Source organism: Glandiceps talaboti, chromosome 13, assembly GCF_964340395.1.
Source record: "Glandiceps talaboti chromosome 13, keGlaTala1.1, whole genome shotgun sequence".
NCBI lineage: Eukaryota > Metazoa > Hemichordata > Enteropneusta > Spengelidae > Glandiceps > Glandiceps talaboti.
The window spans coordinates 15894752-15917741 of record NC_135561.1 but is presented as its reverse complement, the minus strand read 5'-3'; the positions used below and the strand labels follow the sequence as shown (position 1 = coordinate 15917741).

The 22990-nt window shown below is 38.1% G+C and overlaps 4 protein-coding genes across 5 annotated transcripts in view; 2 read left to right on the top strand and 2 right to left on the bottom strand.

Moving 5' to 3' along the window:
* The window catches only part of LOC144444464 (large ribosomal subunit protein eL30-like), a 248446-nt gene that overhangs the window by 193611 nt on the left and 31845 nt on the right, over positions 1 to 22990 (top strand). The window lies entirely within an intron of this gene.
* LOC144444743 (solute carrier family 25 member 32-like) lies at positions 3165 to 12167 on the bottom strand. Its single transcript, XM_078134268.1, has 7 exons — positions 11941 to 12167; positions 9520 to 9670; positions 7264 to 7349; positions 6203 to 6384; positions 5039 to 5152; positions 4203 to 4348; positions 3165 to 3541 (listed from the first exon to the last, which is right to left on the bottom strand). The coding sequence occupies exons 1-7, from the start codon at positions 12077 to 12079 to the stop codon at positions 3409 to 3411; spliced, it is 951 nt and encodes a 316-aa protein (XP_077990394.1). The 5' UTR covers positions 12080 to 12167; the 3' UTR covers positions 3165 to 3408.
* LOC144444653 (histone H2B-like) lies at positions 20600 to 20974 on the bottom strand. The gene has a single exon (XM_078134151.1). The coding sequence runs from the start codon at positions 20972 to 20974 to the stop codon at positions 20600 to 20602; it is 375 nt and encodes a 124-aa protein (XP_077990277.1).
* LOC144444482 (histone H2A) lies at positions 21307 to 21684 on the top strand. The gene has a single exon (XM_078133912.1). The coding sequence runs from the start codon at positions 21307 to 21309 to the stop codon at positions 21682 to 21684; it is 378 nt and encodes a 125-aa protein (XP_077990038.1).

The window sequence follows — 22990 nt, the reverse complement described above, 5'->3', positions numbered from 1 at the left end:
TAGTCCAAGCCCAATCTGATTAAAATCTGATGTAGTGTACACGTCGCAACTTCTTTTTGGCTGTTACGTTTACTGTTGCTTGTTCTTTTGTGAGCACTCGTTACATACATCTGACACAATACCATAGGTTTTCCCGAACTCAATACCAGAATCCATCTACACTATAACACTCAACATTCAAAATTGACAGAAAGAGAATGACCAAACAATGATAACATCGTTGTCTGTGCTCTGCTCATGCTCTTTTCAAACAGAGATATCTGAAGTACTGTAACATACCCATTTGTTTTGGTATATTACGTGTTGTGTCAGATGTAACAAGTGCCCACAAGAACAAACGACAGTAAACAGCCAAAAAGAAATCATGACATGTACACTACATCAGATTTTAATCAGATTGAGTCCAAGCCTATCTAAGACATCTGACTTTAAAATGACATGACCCAGTGTACTTGACTATTTTACGATTCAGAAACAGGATGCCATTTCTATCAAACAAGAATGACTCAATAGATGAGAGTAAATAGCTATCTGCTGTATTATTGGTACTAAAACAAAGGAAAGCACCCTACTCTATCACAAGAAGTGTGACTGTAGTTTAGCTCATTTTAATAGCAATACAATTTTTTGAGCTTAGCCATATTGCCTACAGCCCAGAGACATTTCTTGGTGTTACTATCTCAAGAAGCTATCTACACTAATTCAAGACTTTTGCTCTGTGCTGGAATTGTAACTGTACCAACAGCTCTGCTAAATCTAAGTGGATCTTGTATGTAACCCTGTGATGTCATTCCATATGCATGTGACTTGCCAAATTACTAGTGTCTGAAAATCAACACAACCATTCCAGATTGAAAACCGATTTATGTGCTTTCAAGAGCAAAAGGTTTGGCCAGGTGTAGACAGCTTCTTGAGATAGGAACGCAAAGACCGAGACAAAGTCACTGGGCTATGTTGTCTATAGGAACACCAAGACAAAGTCACTGGGCTATGTTGTCTACAGGAACACCAAGACAAAGTCACTGGGCTATGTTGTCTACAGGAACACCACAGACAAAGTCACTGGGCTATGTTGTCTACAGGAACACCAAGACAAAGTCACTGGGCTATGTTGTCTATAGGAACACCACAGACAAAGTCACTGGGCTATGCTGTATACAGGAATACCAAGACAAAGTCACTGGGCTATGTTGTCTACAGGAACACCATGACAAAGTCACTGGGCTATGTTGTCTACAGAAATACCAAGACAAAGTCACTGGGCTATGTTGTCTATAGGAATACCAAGACAAAGTCACTGGGCTATGTTGTCTACAGGAACACCAAGACAAAGTCACTAGGCTATGCTGTATACAGGAATACCACAGACAAAGTCACTGGGCTATGTTGTCTACAGGAACACCAAGACAAATTCACTGGGCTATGTTGTCTACAGGAACATCAAGACAAAGTCACCAGGCTTTGTTGTCTACAGGAATACCACAGACACAGGATGGATTCAAGTACAAGCTTTCAGATTACTTTTGTGGGAATTCATAAAATGAAACTTGCAACATTACAACAAACATCTAAAAATAAGCATCATTATCACAAACCAATATAGTGCTATTACTTTGCCCATTGCGGATACAAAAAACCCCACACATAATCCTTTTGTTTCTGATATTTTTTTTTGTTGAGCTGCCATTGTGAAAACCTGCCTGGAATGTTTTACTTTGAATGTTTCACATGCAATACTTTCTAATTTCACACTTCTCATATTCAAGCAAGATATATAAACTGAGTTAGTAAAAAGTTACAACAAGCAAAATATTTGCAAAATATTTGTTTTCAAAATATAGCTAACAACACTGTCAACAAGTTATCTAAAAACAAAAGGCAGCCATCTTAAAAAATTACTTCATTGACATGTCAACACCTATAACATTTCTGGTCCTGTATACCAAACTACATCACTAAAATAGACAAAGACAAAACATTTAAATAATGGAATATCGTTCGCTCAAAAGTAAATTTATTTGTATTTGGAGGTTAAAGGTTAAAGGTTAACATGAGTTGACCTGAACTTAATAATGCATATATTATAACCACTTTGAAACCACATCCAACTTCACATGAAGTAAAAATTCTAAAAAAAAAATGTTGTAGACTGAAAGATCTGTCATTGTTAGTGTTCCTGTAACTGTTAGCTGTAAGGTGTAAATAAAAAAATTGTGTGGTTTCGATTACATTCAATTTTAAAATAGGTGGGGGAGGTAGACTTTTTATTTTTATTGTATTGTATATTTTTTTCATGTGCGAGTGTATAGTTCAGGTTTTCCATTGTTTTACAAATGGTCTATGTGTTGTTTATTTCTTCCTATCAGATGTACAGATTGGAAGAATAGTTTTATATTGTCTCTTTAAGTTGATATCATTTTCCGCACCCACTATTTCTTGCGAGACTTCACGATTTTCGCAATTTTATTATCATCTTTCTCGAATACGTAAAAAAAAGTTTAGGGTCGGCATGAAAAACTAGGGTGAGGTTGGGTAACCGGAACCAAACAACATTTTTTATTTGGCCTTACTAGACTAATTCAAGGCATGTATAGTGCACAATGACAAATCTCTCAACCTATACATTCTGGTGTCTCATAAATTGCTTGTCTTTAAGCTGACCCCCATTTTCTTGCAAATGGATTCAACTCTATGGAATAGGGACATACCATTATGAAAGAACTAGGGGGTGTATGGGGTGGAACAGCCTATTAAAGGGACACAGTTGGTAACTTGAGAGTCTTTGGTAATCACTTATTGAATATAGTTAATGTTATATTTAATTACTAAAGTATGTTGAATGGTGTCCAGCAACTGCTAGCACTCTCGTTTGAAATTCATATATAATATATATGACATAATTATTTAGTTACCAAAAAAATTCAAAACACACCGTACTCTTGGTATTAAAGTCTCTTTGTGCATAATAATCCAACTCTAGCACACTGTTGATACAGATTTGATTTTAAATAATTTTAATGTGTACAAGAATGGAAGTTTGGGTTCATAGTTGCAATGAATAATTTCTACTCACAATGTAAAAAAAAAAATTTCAAAAGTGAATCCAAAATTTTCGCTTATGTCTAGCAAGCATCAGGTAATGTGTACTACAATGGTGCTGTTGTAGTACACCCCAGACGATGCTGACAAGACATCCACGAAAAATTTGGTATTTGCTTCCACAATATTTTTGACACTATGAGCAGAAATTTTCATTTGTAATTTTAGTATATATTGTGTACAGACATTTTGTACACTAACTCTTGTCAAAACTGTTGCCTTGGTTACAGACTGTAACACTTACATTGTTGAATTCACGCTATCTAGTGTAAACCTGATGTGTGTTGAATAATTGCATTCGAAAACTCTTCAACTTGCTGCTTTTGGAGGTAGTAACATAAACTTCATTTTTTCATACACAACAAATGTGATGCACGTTGCTGGAGTTACTCGGATCAAGTTTGGTACCAAACCCTTATAGAATCCCCTGGTACGTTCAAACCTGTCAAATAGAACAAAAAATTCACAAGGAATTAGTTGATGTTGTAAATACATAATTAGGCATTTATGTAATGGATGATATACTTCAGTACATGTATACTAGAAAGTCAACAAAACCCAGGTCTAGATGCTAAACCTTCGAGCTAACCTGCTTACTTTTAATAAAAGCAGCCAAAGGTAACCACTGAGGGCGCTAGCCTGGACAGCAGTACCTTTTATTCATCAATCCCCAAAGTTCAGATCCAGTGTCTTACTACAAGACTATCAAACCACTATTTTGCAATCAACTGTATAAACAATACCAGAAGAAGGATTTTTCCATTCACTGACTTTAAAACCTTGTAAGGATTTGCATCTGTTTTCTGTCGGATGCTTTATTTAAAATACAAATGAAATGAAGAGTCTATGAGTGAGTGAGTTAAGGTATGTCGTTGTCAAAATCGAGCAAGAGTAGATCTCGAGTCTTAGGCTACCTACATACATTCTCTGCCTAGTGAATACACTACCACCAATCCTATCACAACTACACATTATCATACACTACCACCAATCCTATCACAACTACACATTATCATACACTACCACCAATCCTATCACAACTACACACTATCATACACTATCACCAATCCTATCACAACTACACACTACCATAGACTACTTACTTCCATGTTTTCCGTACGCAGTCTATAACACCAGTGTAGTTTTTATGCTGATCTTGAAGCCTTGCTCTGACAACCTGATATGGATATGTTACACTAACAGCAAATAATTTAGATATTGCAGCAAATGTGATGTATGCTCCTGCAGCCTGTAACAAAATTTTGTGTTTTAATATTTGCCTTCTTTGCTCTATGTGTATGTGTATGTGTATGTGTGTGTGTGTGTGTATGTATGTGTGTGTGTGTGTGTGTGTGTGTGTGCACGCGCACGCACGCACGTGTGTGTGTGTGTGTGTGCGTGCACACTTGTGTGTGTGTCCTGATGCATGTGAGATTTTACATATATGTGTGTATTGTGTATACATGTTTATGTGCATAATTATGTATATATAAATATCTGTGCATGTATGTGTGAGTGTGCATATGCATATGTTGCCTGTTTCAGTTGGTAAATTTACAGTTTTTACGTACACATTTTGTGTTATTTTTTTTACTGACATAGTCTTAAACATTTCCCTTTTATTCACATAAAATACATTGTTGTTCTATTTTTCAATGAAGAAGTCAGTGCGTGTCTAAGGTCAAATATTTGTGACTAAAATCTAAACAATAAAACTACTTTTCCAAAAAATCTTTGTTCCACTCTCATTTATATTTTCAATCATATTTTAGTTTGTCCTGTGGAGAATGAAGGCATTAGTCACATTGCCAAAACATAGACGTGAAAAGTGATTTATTTATACATCGATAAACATTATCCTAATAATGTTTTGTTTCTGAGTTTCACTATGTTTTCTTTCTTACGTACTGAGTTTCATTGTATGGTTTTTTTTACTTACCAACTGAGTTTCATTAGACTGCTCATAATGACTATTGTACATTTTCTTCAATTCTTCATAAGCCATGAATTGCAATGCACCATGGGATACACCAAATAAGCCAGGTATAAGACCCTGAAATAAATGATACATAAATTTAAGATTTAGCCAATTTTGGTCAGTTTTATGGAATGAAACATTAGCCAATAGAAATAGGCTGGAACTTCATATACTACTGTGTTCTGTGCACTAAGAAATGGTCACCTACGCCAGTGGGTAACTTAGATGGGAAGCCCTTTTTATACCATTAGCCGATAAAAGGTGGCTGGAACTCCACTGTGTTCTGAGAAATGGCCATATAGGCTGGTGGGGAACTTAGAGGAGATGCCCTACTGGTACTGTTTGCCAGTGTGGTAAAATGACTGGTGGAGTTTCTCAGTACATTCATCAGTCTGATGGTTTATTTACCATTAGGTTGTCTTTTGACCAGTAGCAAGAAACACTTTGGCTATAAATAGATGAACGTGAATGTATAAATCAAACAACTGTGAAAGCAAAAACGAAGGCAATAGATCAAACTGAACGATTAATCAATCACTATTTTCATCAGATAGGCTTTTGAACAAAATTTCCTGAAGGCGTTAATTTTGCAAAAGCTAAATTATGTGATTGGAATACAGGTAGAATCTTGAGTGATATTTCCTGTCTGTGTCACATTATACAACTTTAGAAAGGAATCTATCTCAATTAAATATAAAAATTTAGAAACTTTGTATAACATTTTAGTATTGATAAAAGCCGAAGTACTTGTAGCTCTAACATTATGCCACATTTCTTAGTGTTTGCTCCTTGAAAATACACCAAAATACGATAAAAGTTTTACATGAAATGGTTCAGTTTTCTCGTGGCAAAGAACTTTTGAAATGATTGATGGTATTGTTTATAGTGGCTTGATGTCCATATGGTCACTCGGCAAATGTTGGGGTGGTCAGACCAAGACAAAAAAAACCGTGAACATGTAATAAAGCTGACAATTCAAACCAAAAACTAAAGTAGTAGTTAACAACTAATACATCACATTTTAATAAGATTGGGGTGAAAACCCATAATTCCATGGAACGAGACATACAAACTAACTGTGTGACCACCTGTAACCCCTTACACTTACATATCAATCTCTCTTACCTTATATAAACCCCTGATTCCTTCAAAAGTGTAAATTTTGACAAGTGCATCTACCATTCCTTTGTATTGCCTGGGTTGATTTTTGACATCGGTCATTGACATATTACGTACACCTCCATATTGTAGACATAGTCTAGTTTTGACCACCCAGATAGGATTAGTTATGAACAAGGTTAATACACCTGAACAAAATAAAGAAGTATTAATTATTATTATTATTACAATGAACAGAAGGAAATGTCATTGCGGGGATTTGATGACATTTCTATCTTTCCTCCCTCTATTTTTCATTTAACTCATATTTTTCTATACCTACAGTCACGATGGTTGAATCTTTTTGAGTAGCAAGCTCAGAGTAATGCAAGGTAGGGAGAATCGCACAATGTCACACTGAGCTCAACATACACGCATTTGTTATGGGAGGAAGGGGCTCTGACATTATTACGATTGCTGAACTACATTTTCACACTTCTAATTTCGACGGAAAAATTTCACTCCTTCAATGATAACAGCTTTTGTATTTACTACTCAGATGTTGATAAGTTGATAAAAATTTACTTCTAATGTGACATACAGTAATAGGTTTCTGGTAGTACTTTAATGTGTTTACCTTCATGTTTTTACATTGCATTGCTTGTAGTGGTACTGGTGTGCGACCACTACAGTTTTCATCATAGTTTACATCATATATAAATCCTAGGGGAGGGGGTTTTGACCTAAACAATATTTGTTCGACATTGTGCGATCGTCCCTAATGAAATGGTGATCTCAACAGGTGAAATGTGAAACAACATATGCCAAGTCCTTATTTGTAACTCAACAAATTACAAAAGATTAATAAATGTGTTTGTTATTTTACATGCAACTAAAAACATTTAACGCAATTTTTTTATAGCCTTTTGCAATTTATTGAGTTACAAACACAGACATGGTCAGTGTGGTTTCATATTGATTTTACAATTAGGAAGCCACGGTAAAATTTGTTATATAAATTAAGAATCCAAAATAAATACTAACTTCCCATCCATATGATTACGTTAAGAACATCATGTTGACTATACCTGATGTTGCTGCAGCTACGATATGTCTTCCGGGTCCCAACGCTTCACTTCGTCCTTCCTGCATGTTGGCTTTGATTGCATTGTAACTGAAGATTTCAAGGCCAAGTTCAGATAAAGATTAATATTAAGTTGTGAAAAACAGTTGTTTAACAAAGCTATAGAAAAAATTGGTCTAAAGTGAAAGAATGATCCTCCGTGATCCTTATGGCTACATTGATATGTTAACACTAATGTGGGAACCTGGGATTGAAACCTTGGCCTTTAAGTGAAATATGTTACAAGGAATTCATATACTAATATAATCTGATCTAGTCAAGAGGCTACACTGTGTCTGTAACTTCAAATCTCAAGATCTCTTCACCCCGTCTAGCTCAATGAGAAATCTTAAACCAAAAGTTGTTTATGTAAATAAGTAAACCCCAAACTGTTATAATGATGTAAACAGTGTATAAGTAGTGTCCTGTGCAGACAAACATACCATATTTGGACATAATGTAACCGCCCCTAATAAGCACTAACTTATTATTGGGCAGAATTCTGTGATTGATTAACATAGTTACAATAATAATCAATGCGTGGGTGGCTTCATTTGAATTTGAATTTTAAATTTCCTTTCAACACCTCAATAAACATCTCAAATTGTTTGTTAACAAGCCATTGAGAATGACATAGTCCCCGCTATGATTGGGTTTTAAGGAATTAGCACTACTCTGATCACGCAACAACACTTGTGAACCTAAATCAAACAGACTTAGATATGTTGTGTCTGCTTGTCGGACATGGAACATGCCTACAACAAGAAAGGATTGTTCGGGTATGGGGGATCATATCAATATGAAAATGGATATGCAAATGTATGTCATAGAACACTGTCCTAATACCAACTCTGAATGAGATCTGTTCAAGCATGTCTGAGTTATGGCTTTGGACATGGAAAATTCACAAACAAAATGGTTGCCAGGCAGCCATATTGGATCGTATCATGACGAAAATGGATATGCACATGTATGTCATAGAACACTGTCCTAATACCAAATTCGAATGAGATCTGTTCAAGCATGTCTGAGTTATGGCTTTGGACATGGAAAATTTGCAAACAAAATGGCTGCCAGGCAGCCATATTGGATTGTATCACAATGAAAATGGATATGCACATGTATGTCATAGAACACTGTCCTAATACCAACTTTAAATGAGATCTGTTCAGGCATGTCTAAGTTATGGCTTTGGACATGAAAATTCACAAACAAAATGGCTGCCAGGCGGCCATATTGGATCGTATCATGACAACAATGAATATGCACATATATGCCATAGAACACTGTCCTAATACCAACTCTGAATGAGATCTGTGTGAGCATGTCTGAGTTATGGCTTTAGACAGGGAAAATTCGCAAACAAAATGGCTGCTAGGCGGCCATATTGGATCGTATCATAAAACAAATTGACGTGCATATGTATGCCATAGCATGTTGCCCCTGTACCAAGTTTGAAAAAAATCGGTACAGGCATCTCCAAGAAACGGCTGCGGACGGACGGACGGACGGACGCACGGACGGACAGACGGAACCCAATCCATAAGTCCCCGTTCCGGACTTCGTCCGCGGGGACTAACAAAATGGCAATCATTCATGTACAAATTACATTGAAATTTGGCATTTAATCTAAAAAGGTTTTTTTAAATTACCCAGAAGCCAACAAATTATATCTTACTTAAACTTAGAACTCATACATATTCAGTAACTATCATTACCAAATTTCTTTAGGCCACATCAATGTAGTCTGTATTGTACACCGTAGTAGGGCACCCTCACACATCAGCCAATCCCTGTCAAGCTCAAGACCACTGAGGGCAGTATTACACATCGTTTCTTACAGTTTACATTTTTGTTCCTCATCTGTTTCTCTTCATGATAAATTATTTTAAAATCCTTCCAAACTAGACTGTAAGATATGCCGTGTCGCACTGCCCTCACAGGTCTAGCGATTGACCAATATGTGAGGGTGCCCCATCATGGTTTACCTTATCTTACAGACTATGATCATACCACACAACATTTCCAACCCTTACCTTTCAAGTTTGTACAAATGTTGAAATTTCAATAGTTATATTTTCTATGAAGACTCAATGTTTACTTTATCATTTCAAATATGGGGACCTTAAGTGGTCTTACCAACTTAGTGGTCTCCTTAGTATGATAACATTTCAACAAGGTCGTATCATGAATACTTTAAGTTTAATGTAACTAAACTTACAATAGAAAGTAAAAGCCCCATGATAATCCAGCACCCCATACATTAGGAGCTGCTCCTTGATATAAACCAAGAAATCCCCTTTCCTTGACGATAGATCTGAATGCATGGACCATTCCATAGTATGTTGGTCTGGATTCCAACCCATCACTTACTGGAAAAAAAAAAAAAAAAAAAAAAAAAAAAAAAAAAAAAAAACCCAGTCATAATATGCAGTGTTCTGAAAGAACAGTATTGTATCAGGATTGTCTCATGTATTCAAAATTTCAAAGGTAATCAATAATTGATTGATTGATCGATTGATTGATTGGTTGGTTGGTTGGTTGGTTGATTGGTTGGTTGGTTGATTGATTGGTTAGTTAATGAAGATTGATTGATGGAGAAAAGGAGTGATTACTACTCTAAATTTATGCAAATGATATGTAAATTACATGAAGCTTGATTCTGCAAATTTCTCAACATGCTTGGCTGCAAAATCTAGCAAAGCACTTATTACCCACAGAGAAAATATTAGACTGTAAGATATCTTGTGTTGCACCACCCTCACCGGCCTGCTCTAAAAGTGGTTGACCGATGTGTGAGGGCGCCCTGTCATGGTGTACCTTACAAACTAAAAATATAAGAGAGACGGTACCTCTTCAAATTATGAATTTTGCACAATATTTTCATATCAATCAATCAGATTGTATGAAATCATTATGCATGTGATAAAAAAAGTTATAACCCAAACATATAACTTTTGGCAGATGACAAGTACTCAGCACATGGCCATAATGGATGAGGATTGGGCATTTATTTTGGAGTTTTAATTGATAAAACAATTTGTCATGGCTTGCTACTTGAAAAAACAATGTGAAACTACATATGCCAAGTCTGTGTTTGTAACTCAACAAATTGCAAAAGATTAATAAAATGTGTAAAATCTTTGTTATTATGCATACATATACGATAACAAACATTACATACATGTTTTAGCTTTTTGCAATGTATTGAGTTACAAACACGGACTTGGTCTATGTTGTTACACATTGATTTTTCAAGTAGGACGCTATGATAAAATTGTTTTATAAATTAAAAATCCAAAATAAATACTCAGTCCTCATCCACATGGCCACTTTAATACAAATAACTATCATCACTTCTGTCAGGGAATCAAATATTTGTGACATAAATTCAAAGACTGTCAATGCTTTATATATTGTTAGTATTTGAGTATCCATTCCGACCTCAGATTATCAAACCTGGTACAGTATAAGACCTAGAGTGATGTAATAGTTGTCTAGTAGTTGAACAATGCTATCAATATTTGACTATTTGATATGGAAGGTATTTTTTGATTAACAGATTAACAAATATGCAATATGTTTGGACCTACAATGTTACAGAGTGATATGTACCGTGGCCTGGTCTATACCCAAGCCTTTGACACGGACCATTCAGAGGGAAGCCGGGAAGTCACCTCTAACCCTGTTAATTATGTCAAGGCCGACAGCTGACTGTCACATGTGTCACTCAGCTAAGGACTGGGCATCCTTTGATCTCATCAATAGACCAAGATCACATAAGGATTAAATTTAGGCGTGAAAAACACTTGCTTAGATTTTGAAAAAGTTGCTCCAGGACAAAGAATGACCCTGTTATCCTTAAGACACCCCCCCCCCCCCCACTGATAAGTTAATAACACCATGGAAGTAGCATTATCACATTTTAAACACTAATTGAGAACCTGGGTTTGAATCTCTGGCCTTTTAAATGTTCGTTTCTTTTCGTTTAATGATTATTTACACACTCACACCACTAACTAAAGCTTTTGTTTTACTGTACACCTGTTTTACCACATTCTGTAGTATTTCTATTCTTATTTTCCTTGTCTATAAGCTCAAACAATACCGAAATATAATAAGGTATTTCCCTTACCGTATATAGTATATGTGATAGCATAGAGTGTATGATACATTTGCAGTAGCAGATAATGATATTTTCCGTAGGAAAACTACAATCTAAGCATGGAGGTATAACTTAGGGGAGATATACCTCCACGATCTAAGGAATACAACATGTTCCTATGTTACGTCAGAGAGTAGATTTGTTCACAGGTGATAATACATCCATGGGTGATGTAATACTAGTGCTTAGACCACTAGTGAGATTAGTAGTAGCCTAGTTCCTGACGGACCGTATTCCGATTTCACACTACATCAACGTTATGTAATGTGTGAAGGTTACGTAGTGTTCAATCGGAATACGGTCAGTCAGGAACTACACAAATTAGTGGAAGTATCGCGGTACTGCTTCCACGATTTAATGAACAGCAGGAGAACTGTACACCTTATTTCAACAAATGTAACACTCCTGATCTATTTCACAGAGCGTTCAGGATCTAAAGATGTTTACACTCTATTGCGATTAGGAAATCCAACTTACCGGCAAATCGTATTTTAACTAGATCCAATGGGTGTAACGCTAACGTGGATAAAACTCCACCAGTGATACCAGCGACCAAATTTTCGTATCTGACATGACTGAATAGTCCTCCAACACTCTTCTGAATTTGTTCCGACATTTTACCCTGCTGTGATCGGATACGATGCCTATGTTATGCAGTTATTTAGTCACCTACGTAAAGACGGTCTACATAACGTGTAGTTCATCGTGTGCGCCGCCATGATGAAATGTTACATATTCTGTATGTACGTGTGAGGGCGCTACAAGTACGTCAGTGGTCAGTGAATAAATTGGTCAGTGTAGGGCTACGGCCAAGGGTAGTCTAGCTGCTAGACAAGTTAGGCTTTCTTCTCAACACCACAGACAAGTATCAAGTATTCTTACTTGTCTGTGTCAACACTCTGTTTCTGAAGGTGACACCATGGAGGTATAAACATATTTTTATACCTCCATGGTGGCACACAATCGAGGGCGAATGCCGTTCGTGCTCTCGCCGTCACTAGCAACCTCGGTCGAGGCCTTGACTGACGGTGAGCAGAAAAGCCCGAGGGGTCTAGCACCAAGACTAGGCTGAGGGAGCCTTGGGGGTGGTCATGTTTTACAAATCGGTCCGAGGGTCATAGTCGAAAATGGAAATTAGGGGAACTCATGATCCCCCCCCCCTCCGCTGCCACCGATTCTAAATCTTACCCCATCCCACCACTGTAAAGTAATATCGTAGTTATCAGTGAAATGCTGTGAATTAACTGTTAGTAGTGGTGTAATAATGTACACTGCTTATAGACTTTACACACAGGAAGTGAAGTCAAACAAATGCATGGGTGGAGGCTCGGGGTGGGGAGGGGGGTGTGGGTGTGGAGGATCACTTAAGCTTTGGTCATCGAAGCTGCTGGGTCATTTTGAGGAAAGCCAAATGAAACTTCAAGACATATATGGTCATACCCCATCCTCCACTAAGTCAAAAAGACCGACCCCTTGGTTTCTATCCTTTTGATTGGTCAATTCTTACAATATTAATCCTGTTCTCACAAGCACACATGCGTAAAGGGATTCACTTGATACATCGTTACTCAACCAGAAATATCGTCTGACCACATCGTTACACTATTTCACATTCGATTTCCGAGTTCCTGTCTTTGGTAAGTACATTATTGACATTTGATCTCGTCAAAAGTATATATCATGCAGCTGTACAAAGAACGACCCCAGGGTTTACTTATATCTTGTACAGGTACCAAATTGTACACAGATTTCAGTGCAGAAATATAGAGAGAGAGAGCAGAGTCATTTCTCCGTAGTCAAATCTGACTAGTTTCGATAATAAATCATGAGACGAATGAAACATTCTTCATCGACATTCTATCAAACACCGACGCTCTTTAATAATTGTGATTTATTTTGAGAGTCAATATCCTGAAATGTCGCTTTGCAACCGCTTTTTTGTTTTCTTTCTTCGAATCAACATATGTCAAAATACCCTAGAAATGTTTGCCTACTTGCCACACAATTACCTACAAAGGTCCAAACATTTTCTGAAAACCTGTCTAGGTAAACTACGTCGTGTCGTTCAGTCCGCCGAATTAGTCTTCGAAGGGGTGCGTGGGATACGATTCCTGTTTTTTCGTTAATAACTAATTTTAATGAAGATATTCATTTATTTACTTTATATCTGTTTCACATTGTACACACTTTATTTTCATGTTGTCTGATCGCCCTCATTTCTGTATTTACATACGTATTTGTATATTTTCTTTTCTGTACTTCTGTATTAATTTTCTACTTAACTGCATATAATGTGTTCATCTCTGCCAATATCAGTTGAACAAGATCATAGAAATCATAGCCAACAACTGTTTTGGTATGACAAAATATTTTGCAATTCAAGTTTGTTCTTAAAATGGAGGTCAGCAAGGTTAAAGCTTTAGTATCCAACTTGAAAGCTAACCTCCATAAATATATTTGCAACCGTGTGTCATGTGTGAAACACCAAACTAAAATCATTTTCTTAAAAGGCAATGACGACACTTGTTCACGAACAGAGCATTTTTTTCATGACGGAAGTTATTCCAGTAGGGAACTGATCGTAAACCTGCCAATTGTGTAGAGAAGCTTGAATTGGAAACGGTTTGTTACCAGGAATCCAATAAAAATAAGATAGAGAGTAGGAAAGGGAGATGCAGAGAAACATGAAGAAGATGATTTTTTAAAAACCTATTTTTAAAAAGAATTGACCGACCGACTCATAGTTGCCATGAAAAAGTAATGAGAAACATAACAAAGAAATTGGGTCACTCTGAGAGATAAAATGTTTTTTTTTGGTTGTTGTTTGTTTATCACAACCATGGATTAACTTATTAACTTTTCAGCACACGTACAATGGATGGAAAGTCTGTGTCGCCTAACACAAATGCTTTCAACCAAGTGGATATGTACCGCAGAAGGGGGCGAAAAAGGACGGTGTTCCTTGTTTAGGCACAAAAAAGGTTTGTATTGAATTCAAGTTAAAGATTCATATTAGATGGAAATTAATGTACAAACGCAACAATGCTAGTAAGGGAGCCTTCAGTATTTACAGGGAGGGATGGCCGGGGAAATGGAGGTGGGGTGGGGGGGGGGGGCGGGTGGGGGAGTAACTTTTTACAAATCAACTCTCGGGGAAGGCCCATATTTTAGAAAATGGAAGGAATTATAAAATACAATGCGTCAAAGTAAAATGTATCCCTTCCCTAATTTTTTGCATTATTTTTGTTTTTGTTTTGCTATCCCGTTGCTTCCACTTGGGTCAGGGTTAAAGTTAGGGTTAGGTACCATAATATAAACCCATATCAATTGAATCGCTGCTGACAACGTCAACCATGTAGTTAATTAGCTCTCAGTTGTGATGTGAGGAGAGAACGGTGAGTCTCACTGGAGTAAAACGGGAACAGTTGGGTAAGATACTAGGGATAAAGTTGTGGAGATGTTGATATCGGTCCGGACAATACGGAGTGTGCCACTCTAATCTTTGGGAGTTCTGGCCTTCAGTTCAGGCAATGAGATATCCAACCAAAAGTACTGGTTAATGCAATGCGTTAACACAAATTCACTACGATGGTAGTAGTTTGGAAATGACCAATACATATACCTTTAGAACTTTTAACGTACGTGACGGCAGCGGTGGGTTGATTAAAAGCCCTTACTACTAATTCTGTGATTTAATTCATTTCCATATCTGACAGCATTTTAAACCATGTTTTTGAAATGTTTTAACAGAGGGAGGATCGTGTTTTAGAGAAAGAAAATGGGGGGGGGGGGGTCACAATGTACGCAACAGCCCGGGCTGAATTCCCCACCCCTTGTAATTACTGAAGGCCAATACATTTCCAAATCGGTTATCGAAATAACAGGTGGTAATAGTTTTATTTAATTGGCAATATTTTTTTTTTAGCTTCAAGTGTTCACGTGGAAAATTAGGTATAATTCCAGACTGCAAATATCGCGTGTATTACATTGTACCTAGTCTGTAAGGTACGCCGTGACGAGGCGCCCTCACACATCGTGAGAGGAGGCCGGTGAGCGTGGAACGACACGACGCATCACGTAACGTAAGTAGCATGACTAGGGCCGGGTGAGAAGAGGCCGGTGAGGGCGGAAAGACACGACGCGGCGCATCTTGCAGTCTGTGATTGTACCTTCTTTGTTTCATTCCAATTTACTAGCTTTGTTTTCTTGTGCGTTTTCCACAGGGTCAGGCCCAACAAGGAGATAAGAAGAAATCGAAATAAAGTCTATGTGATCGACTGGTGCATCGACTGCTAAATACCGAAACAAACTAATCTTATGTGTGACGATACTCCTTTACACGGCATGTAAAAAATTATAATCGAACCGTCTTGATGTGTGTTTTTAATCACATTTTGTTCGCATTCATATAATTATTAGTGGATTACAAATGTGTCATTTTGTTTAATTACTACCTATTGCTTTTGGTGAATGTGTTTTGGACCACAGGGGCATGTATTATTGCTTTGATTGCAGTTTTCTTTGGAAAATATTGCACGAATCCTGCTGCTACAAATGTATCAATCTCTATACTACGAAGACATATATATCTCCCCCTTACAGATAGGAATATATAGTCAAACGGTTGTTATATTTAGTCTGTAGACCTGGAAAACAACAATCTATGAAATATTACACGCCCCTATGTTTTGGACACCCCTGTGCGTTTCGAAGTATGTACCTCACTACAGCATGCTCAGTCACTTAGTTTGCACTCGCCAACGCGTTGTAGTCGTTGGTAATAGTTAAAACCAAATTTCTAAATTTAGTGTTTATCAGTTGGGACAGGGTTTGTATTTTTGGGTATAGAGTACAATATTAAAGTGCCTCCAGTATTTTGCCGTCAGAGTTGTGTTCTGTGAGTTTGTATGTGTGAGCATAGACCCGTGGAGGGTATATGTAGTATATGAGTATGACACTGGTAGCCATCCAGCCTTCGGTTTACTAAGACAGTCGCAAACTAAGTCTAGATCTCAAGTCAGTATTATTCAATGTGTTAGATTGCAGAAGTGGGTGATAGCCGGGGTGATAGCGGTTGCTATCTGTTTTGCGATTCTAATCACCCTATGATCAACATAGTGTAAACATTGGAAGTCCCTAAACAGCACGTCAAGTTCATGAAACCTTAAATAAACTAGTTTTCAGAGATGCCTCCCTACTGAGACTATCAATTAAACCAACATCCATTCAATAGCTTATCACTGTTATGTTGTATCAACATGTTGTGGCAATAGTTTTAGTTTGTAACTATCTTAGTAAACTGAAGGCTCAACTACCAGGGTAACAATTTATCTAAAAAATTCAGATTGCATTTTCGGTGTAATCACTTATTTGAAATAATGAACACTGTACGTATATGAGATATTAAGAATCGTTGAATAAACAGACATTACCGTGTGTTGTTTAGATTGCTTTGTCTAATTATATAAACCCCTTCCTTTCATGAATTAATGAAACAATTGTTGTATAAGGGAGCCTTCAATAATTACAAGGGAAGGGGGGACTACTGTCAAATCAAGCCAGCAAGATCTGTGGCATAAAGTGCGAACCTCCTCTAGTCTGTTGTGTCTTAGAGTTACCTATCTCAATTTCCTTTCTCTAAAATATGTCCCTCCCCTGTTCAAATATTTCAATGAAAACAACATTGTCTTTGCTGTGGGCTATTGCATCATGGGAGTCAACAGAAACAATGTATTCAATGGTTGCACACTTAATATTCATGAGTTCTGAGTGCCTATTCCCTTCAGTGTAAAATATTTCTCATGAATATTCACTGTACAACTTGAATATATAACTATTTCTGCTGACTCCTTTCCCACGGCAAAGACACCCTCACTATAAAGGCACAAGATCAAATTGATGTTTCTCTGAAATCACAAGTAATTGTACGTAGGTGATGTAAAAATCATGAAATTACTCTCAAGAACCTGACTACATTTCCTGGAGTGACGCTCTCCTTGAACACTTGAAGTGTAATAAATGAACAACACAGACAGCTAATGTATGGTTATCAGTATTTTATCGATGTATTGACATCAGTGATCACAGTGATTCTTTGACAGTTAGTATGTCAATCGATTGGTTATCAAGTTCTGTTCAACAATGAGACGTTTACTTAACTCAAAATCAAACGATGGTACAACATAGCAGTCATCAAATTACGTGTATGTTGGCCTGACACAATGACATCACGAATAGGTGACGTCATCTAAAACCAGCAATTACCACCTGCCATCCCTGGCAATGTAAACGTTGTTTCCAACTCTCTCCTCTGCACTCTTCGAGCTCGTCTACGTGAATTGGTTGGCGTTCGAGTGGAAATGTTCTTCTCCTGCACCACAACGTTATCGGTTATGATTCCTACACTTACAGGCTCAGATGATGATCTGTTGCTGTTGTTGCTATGGTGATCAGTTAACGCTATCTCATCACAGTCACACAAATTTTGTGACGACGTCGCACCATCACACTGATTGTCTGTCTGTACGAGTACATTACGTGCTACTACCATTGGTTCAAGTTCATTATTACTGTTTAGGTTCGCCATCAAGAGGTCTAATTTCACCAATGTGTTGTGTAATAGTTGTCTATCTGCTTCCATTCTTCGTTCAATTGTTCTAATGTCATGACGTAACTCCAAGACAGAGTCTTGACTTCCATCAGCGATGAATGACGATGTATCCATGACAACCATTTTGGTTGATGATGATGTAGTATCCATAGCAAACATTTTCTTTGATGATGTGGTATCCATAGCATCCCTGTTCTTTGATGATGTGGCATCCATGGCATCCCTGTTCGTTGATGATGTGGTATCTATGGCAGTCCTGTTTGCTAATGATGTGGTATCCGTAGTTGCCCTATTCGTTGATGATGCAGTATCCATGGCAATCATTTCATTGTTACCTTTGGTGACTTCACTGGTAACCTCGTCGAGAACGGAACTGACTTGATGGGAGGAACACTTCTTTAGTGTTGTTATAGCACGATAGATTATTATTATACTATAGACAAAACCGGTGATATGTGGAAATATACCTATAAATACGATACGAGATACCACAAAGAGTGAAAAGTCAGAACACTTCTGAACGAAGTGTACAAACTTGTGATATATTGCACGCGGTAAAGTTTGTGCATATTCCAAACTTCTTTGGTTGTCGCTATTTTGTCTGCCACTAGATGGCGCACTTGGGTCCGATTTTGAGGTTTCTTTGGTATTTCCGAATGTAAGGCCTACTTTTCCGCCAGCAGTCTTGACAAAAACAACAGAAATTTGGACAGTCAGTACTACGACGAAGAGGGCGCTCTTGATAGCGAATTCGGCGATTTGACCAGTCATAACACGAAGTGAAAAAAACGTAATATTAGCGATATGGATAGATATAGTCAACATGTTTCTGGTGAAGGATAACATTCCACCAATGGCAGGTGTACGATGTATTACGGCGATAAATTCATTTCGTAGTTTCATGCTGCAGTGGCCACATTCCCTCACGATATGTCCGATTGCACTAACTATGCCGTGTAGGATGTGTCGAGGTGACAGACAACGAACGCATAGACGGAGAGTGTCTAGTGCTATTTCATTCCAGGCCAGCGTTAGCTGAAGAATCACGCACGGTGTGTAAATGAATACAGTTTTAGGCAACAGGAAAAATAAACTATAAAGAGACGGTAGACGCTGTCGTGTTTGGTCTTTAAAAAGTTTGACGATTTTCACTGCAAACAATACCGATGATGAAGTCACGGCAAGTACGTTCTCCCCGAATTCGATAACATTGCCTAGTACTGGTATTTTCCTCAATAAACTGTACAGTCCACTGATGAAGCACAGTAAGACACAGAAGATGACATCTTTCACTCCCATTTTGAAGAGAAGTCAACTTCAGAAATTATGATGTTTAGCCTGGGAGATTGGTGTGGATTGCTTCGACGGTCATCGCATGATTGTGATAGAACATGCGATAGTTGTTATACCAGGGACGTATAAACACGCGTACGCGTCCAAAAATGTTCGAACGTTCTATTGCGTCGTTGCCGTGGCGACATAAACTTCGGTGTACTAACAAGCCTGGTGAACCTCATGATCCAGGAGGAGTAAATGATTTTCTGGATTTCTAATATTATTTTCTTTACCTTTCTCTAAAATAAAGTGTTATGTCATCATAACTATCCTTTTAAGTTTAAGTTAGTATCTCTTCCTAAATCCTACCATTGTCACGACCTGAATTTAATTTCCCGTGGTTCGAAGTAAAGCAGAGCTTAATTATTGTCTTAGCGTGACGCTACTACTGGAAGAAGGCAAATTTTGCACTGGTACATCACCGTGAAACCACAGACAAGTAAGATGGTGCAACCTAGTGAAAGTATTCGTCGGTCTAATATTGCCACTAGTAACACGCGTACTATGCATCCACTTTCAATTTTTCGAAATTACCATTTCATTTTGTATTTTATTAGTCTGATATATCTAGGTTAGGTCTTATTTTCGTTCAGCAAAAGTAATTTCAAACTGCATGTAGCATTGCATTTTGGTACAGGTTTCCAGAACTTTTCCTAATAATTACGGGATTCTCACTGTTGACCGATGTGTGAGGGCGCCCCGGCATACCTTACAGACTGCATTTTTAATAGGACCTTTCAGCAATGAGACACGTAAGTACAATATGAATAGGGGACCATTCAAGTAAAACAAATCTGTTATCCACCGTTTTATGAATGCTGTGATTCGAACTTCAACATTGTATTGGGCATAGCTATATACATGTAACAGTAGCCTACCTAGTCTATCTGCTAGACCTGGGATGTTCTTCCGATAGAATTCGACACACGCCCGAACATCGCTATCGAGGATGGAACGTGTTCGGGCAAGCCCTCACTGCGAACTTCGTTCGCTTATATAGTATAGTACGGAAAGAAAGCCCGAACGTCTAGCAGCAAGACTATAGCCTACGTGGAGAATTGAACTAATTAGTATTACACTATTCATTATACTATTTTACTATAAATTGTAATGACGTTTGGTAGTTCTCTTTTTGGAGGATGTGGTGGCCCTGAAAAGGGCCGTTTGGTTTGTGTATGCTTGGCATACGATTTACTTGGAACTGGTGTACTTGGTGACGGCTTTGGTACCCTCACTGACGGCGTGCTTGGCAAGCTCACCGGGCAGCAAGAGACGTACAGCAGTTTGGATCTCTCTGCTTGTGATGGTGGATCTCTTGTTGTAGTGGGCAAGGCGGGAAGCTTCAGTGGCGATACGTTCGAAGATATCGTTGACGAAGCTGTTCATGATAGACATGGCCTTGGATGAGATACCAGTGTCAGGGTGAACCTGCTTCATGACCTTGTAGATGTAGATACCATAGCTTTCCTTCCTTCGTCTCTTTCTTTTCTTCTTGTCACCACTACGGGCAGCTGGTGGTGCCTTACCGGCCTTCTTGGCGGCTTTACCACTAACTTTGAAAGGCATACTGTGATCAGCAGAAAACAACTGTGAATGATTTCCCTCCGCAAGCGACCACTACATATAGCCAAAAAGATGCAAATGAAGGATTCAAATTCTGGGCGGGAATCTATGGCGAGAATGGGCATAAATGGACATTTGTCCTTGACATCTTGGCACCTTAGTTGAATTTTAATATTCAGGTAGATGCTATTGGTTCACTATATTTTCATTGACTTTTGATTGGCTAAATTTGACTGTCGTCAGAATCCCACCAGGATGTATAAATATAGGGTGTTTAGGCGCGGAATTTATATCAGTAACTGAACCACCACTACTACTACTATAAAACGATCAACATGTCTGGACGTGGCAAAGGAGGCAAAGCAAAGGGTAAGGCAAAGAGCCGTTCCAGCCGTGCTGGTCTGCAGTTCCCAGTGGGCCGTGTACACCGTTTCCTTCGCAAGGGCAACTACGCTCAACGTGTTGGTGCTGGTGCGCCAGTCTACTTGGCTGCCGTTCTCGAATACTTGGCAGCTGAAATCCTTGAGTTGGCAGGAAACGCTGCCCGTGACAACAAGAAGACGAGAATCATCCCACGTCACTTGCAGTTGGCTGTCCGTAATGACGAAGAATTGAACAAGCTTCTGGGAGGTGTTACCATCGCCCAGGGTGGTGTATTGCCAAACATTCAAGCAGTACTCTTGCCTAAGAAGACCCAAGCCAAATCTAAGTAAATCGTATGCCAAGCATACACAGGCCAAACGGCCCTTTTCAGGGCCACCACATCCTCCAAAAAGAGAACTACCAAACCTACTACAAGTTCAACTATGATTTACTTCTCAATATTTGTTGAGTGCTATAAAGTAGATTGAGTGACAGGTTTGTTGAGAATAATAAATAAAAATATATATATAAAATCGCGCCCTCCAGGATTTGCCCATTAAATATAGTTTTTTTTAATTGAAACGATTGTGAATGCATTGAAAGCCCCGATATTATCTTCTGTCGATTGCAAGATTAAACCATAGACCCTCCACCAACGGAGGGTCTATGATATAAACCGAAAATACCATCGGTTTTTAACACGGATATGTTTCTGACTGGCTTACTAATAATGTACATAAAAAAACATGTCGAGTCTCAAAAGCCAAATATTCCAAATCTCGATCTCGCCCTAGAGAGACAGCGTCTATGCACAAGCTCACAAAAAACAGCACAGTGTTTAATTTATGGGGGTGGTGATATGATAGCCACTCTGTCCACTCAGGTCTGATAGAGGCCAGCTAGATCTAGCTGTTCAAAATTGGATTGTATGAATAGGCGCGAACTTGTCAAGACACAAATTCTCTATATAGTGGTCTGAGATTCGAGTCATTATTCAGAATTTGACATCATTGTGACTATAAGCATGGGTCTGGCTCATTTACCATGATTTGTACACATTGATGATTTGTATACTACAGTAACATGTTACTGGACTAAGTTCTGTAGGCCCAGTGGTGGTACGTCTCTTCGGCTGTGGAAACTGCTCTTAATTTATCGATATTATATTTACCGATCTAAAGCATGCAATATTGTAACTGCTTCATATCTTCTTCGGTTGCTCTTTCTCCCACTGCATGATATATTGATGAAAACATTGTCATACAACAGGCACAAAACAAACAGCACAAAAAAGGGCCACCTAACAGCGACCTAAGAGGGTGCTCTTGCAAGTCCTTAATTAGTAATTTTCCACAAAAAGAAATATACACATTAAGAAATAGGAACTGGGTTTACCTTTCTCCCTTTTTAATGTCACAAAATCATCTTGTCCAAATTCAAAAATAGTGAAAAAAAAGTGCCATTTAAGTACGCTGGCAAAATGGTTACCGATGGGAAGAGAAGGCTATGGTTGGATTTAATGCCCTTGTATTTGTAATAGCTCCTGGATCCTCGCTGGAAAAGGTATCTACCATCTTGAAGAACAATTGATTTAGTTTGCACCTATCTTAGTAAACCGAAGTCTGGATTACCAGTGTCGTAACACACAAAGTAGCA

Coding starts and splice junctions, on each gene's coding strand:
- LOC144444743 (XM_078134268.1), bottom strand. CDS start 12,079: ATGTCGGAACAAATTCAGAAGAGTGTTGGAGGACTATTCAGTCATGTC. Junction 7,350..9,519: donor TGGGGCTTTTACTTTCTATT/GTAAGTTTAGTT, acceptor TGAAATCTTCAG/TTACAATGCAATCAAAGCCA. Junction 6,385..7,263: donor CGTAGCTGCAGCAACATCAG/GTATAGTCAACA, acceptor TATTTTGTTCAG/GTGTATTAACCTTGTTCATA.
- LOC144444653 (XM_078134151.1), bottom strand. CDS start 20,974: ATGCCTTTCAAAGTTAGTGGTAAAGCCGCCAAGAAGGCCGGTAAGGCA.
- LOC144444482 (XM_078133912.1), top strand. CDS start 21,307: ATGTCTGGACGTGGCAAAGGAGGCAAAGCAAAGGGTAAGGCAAAGAGC.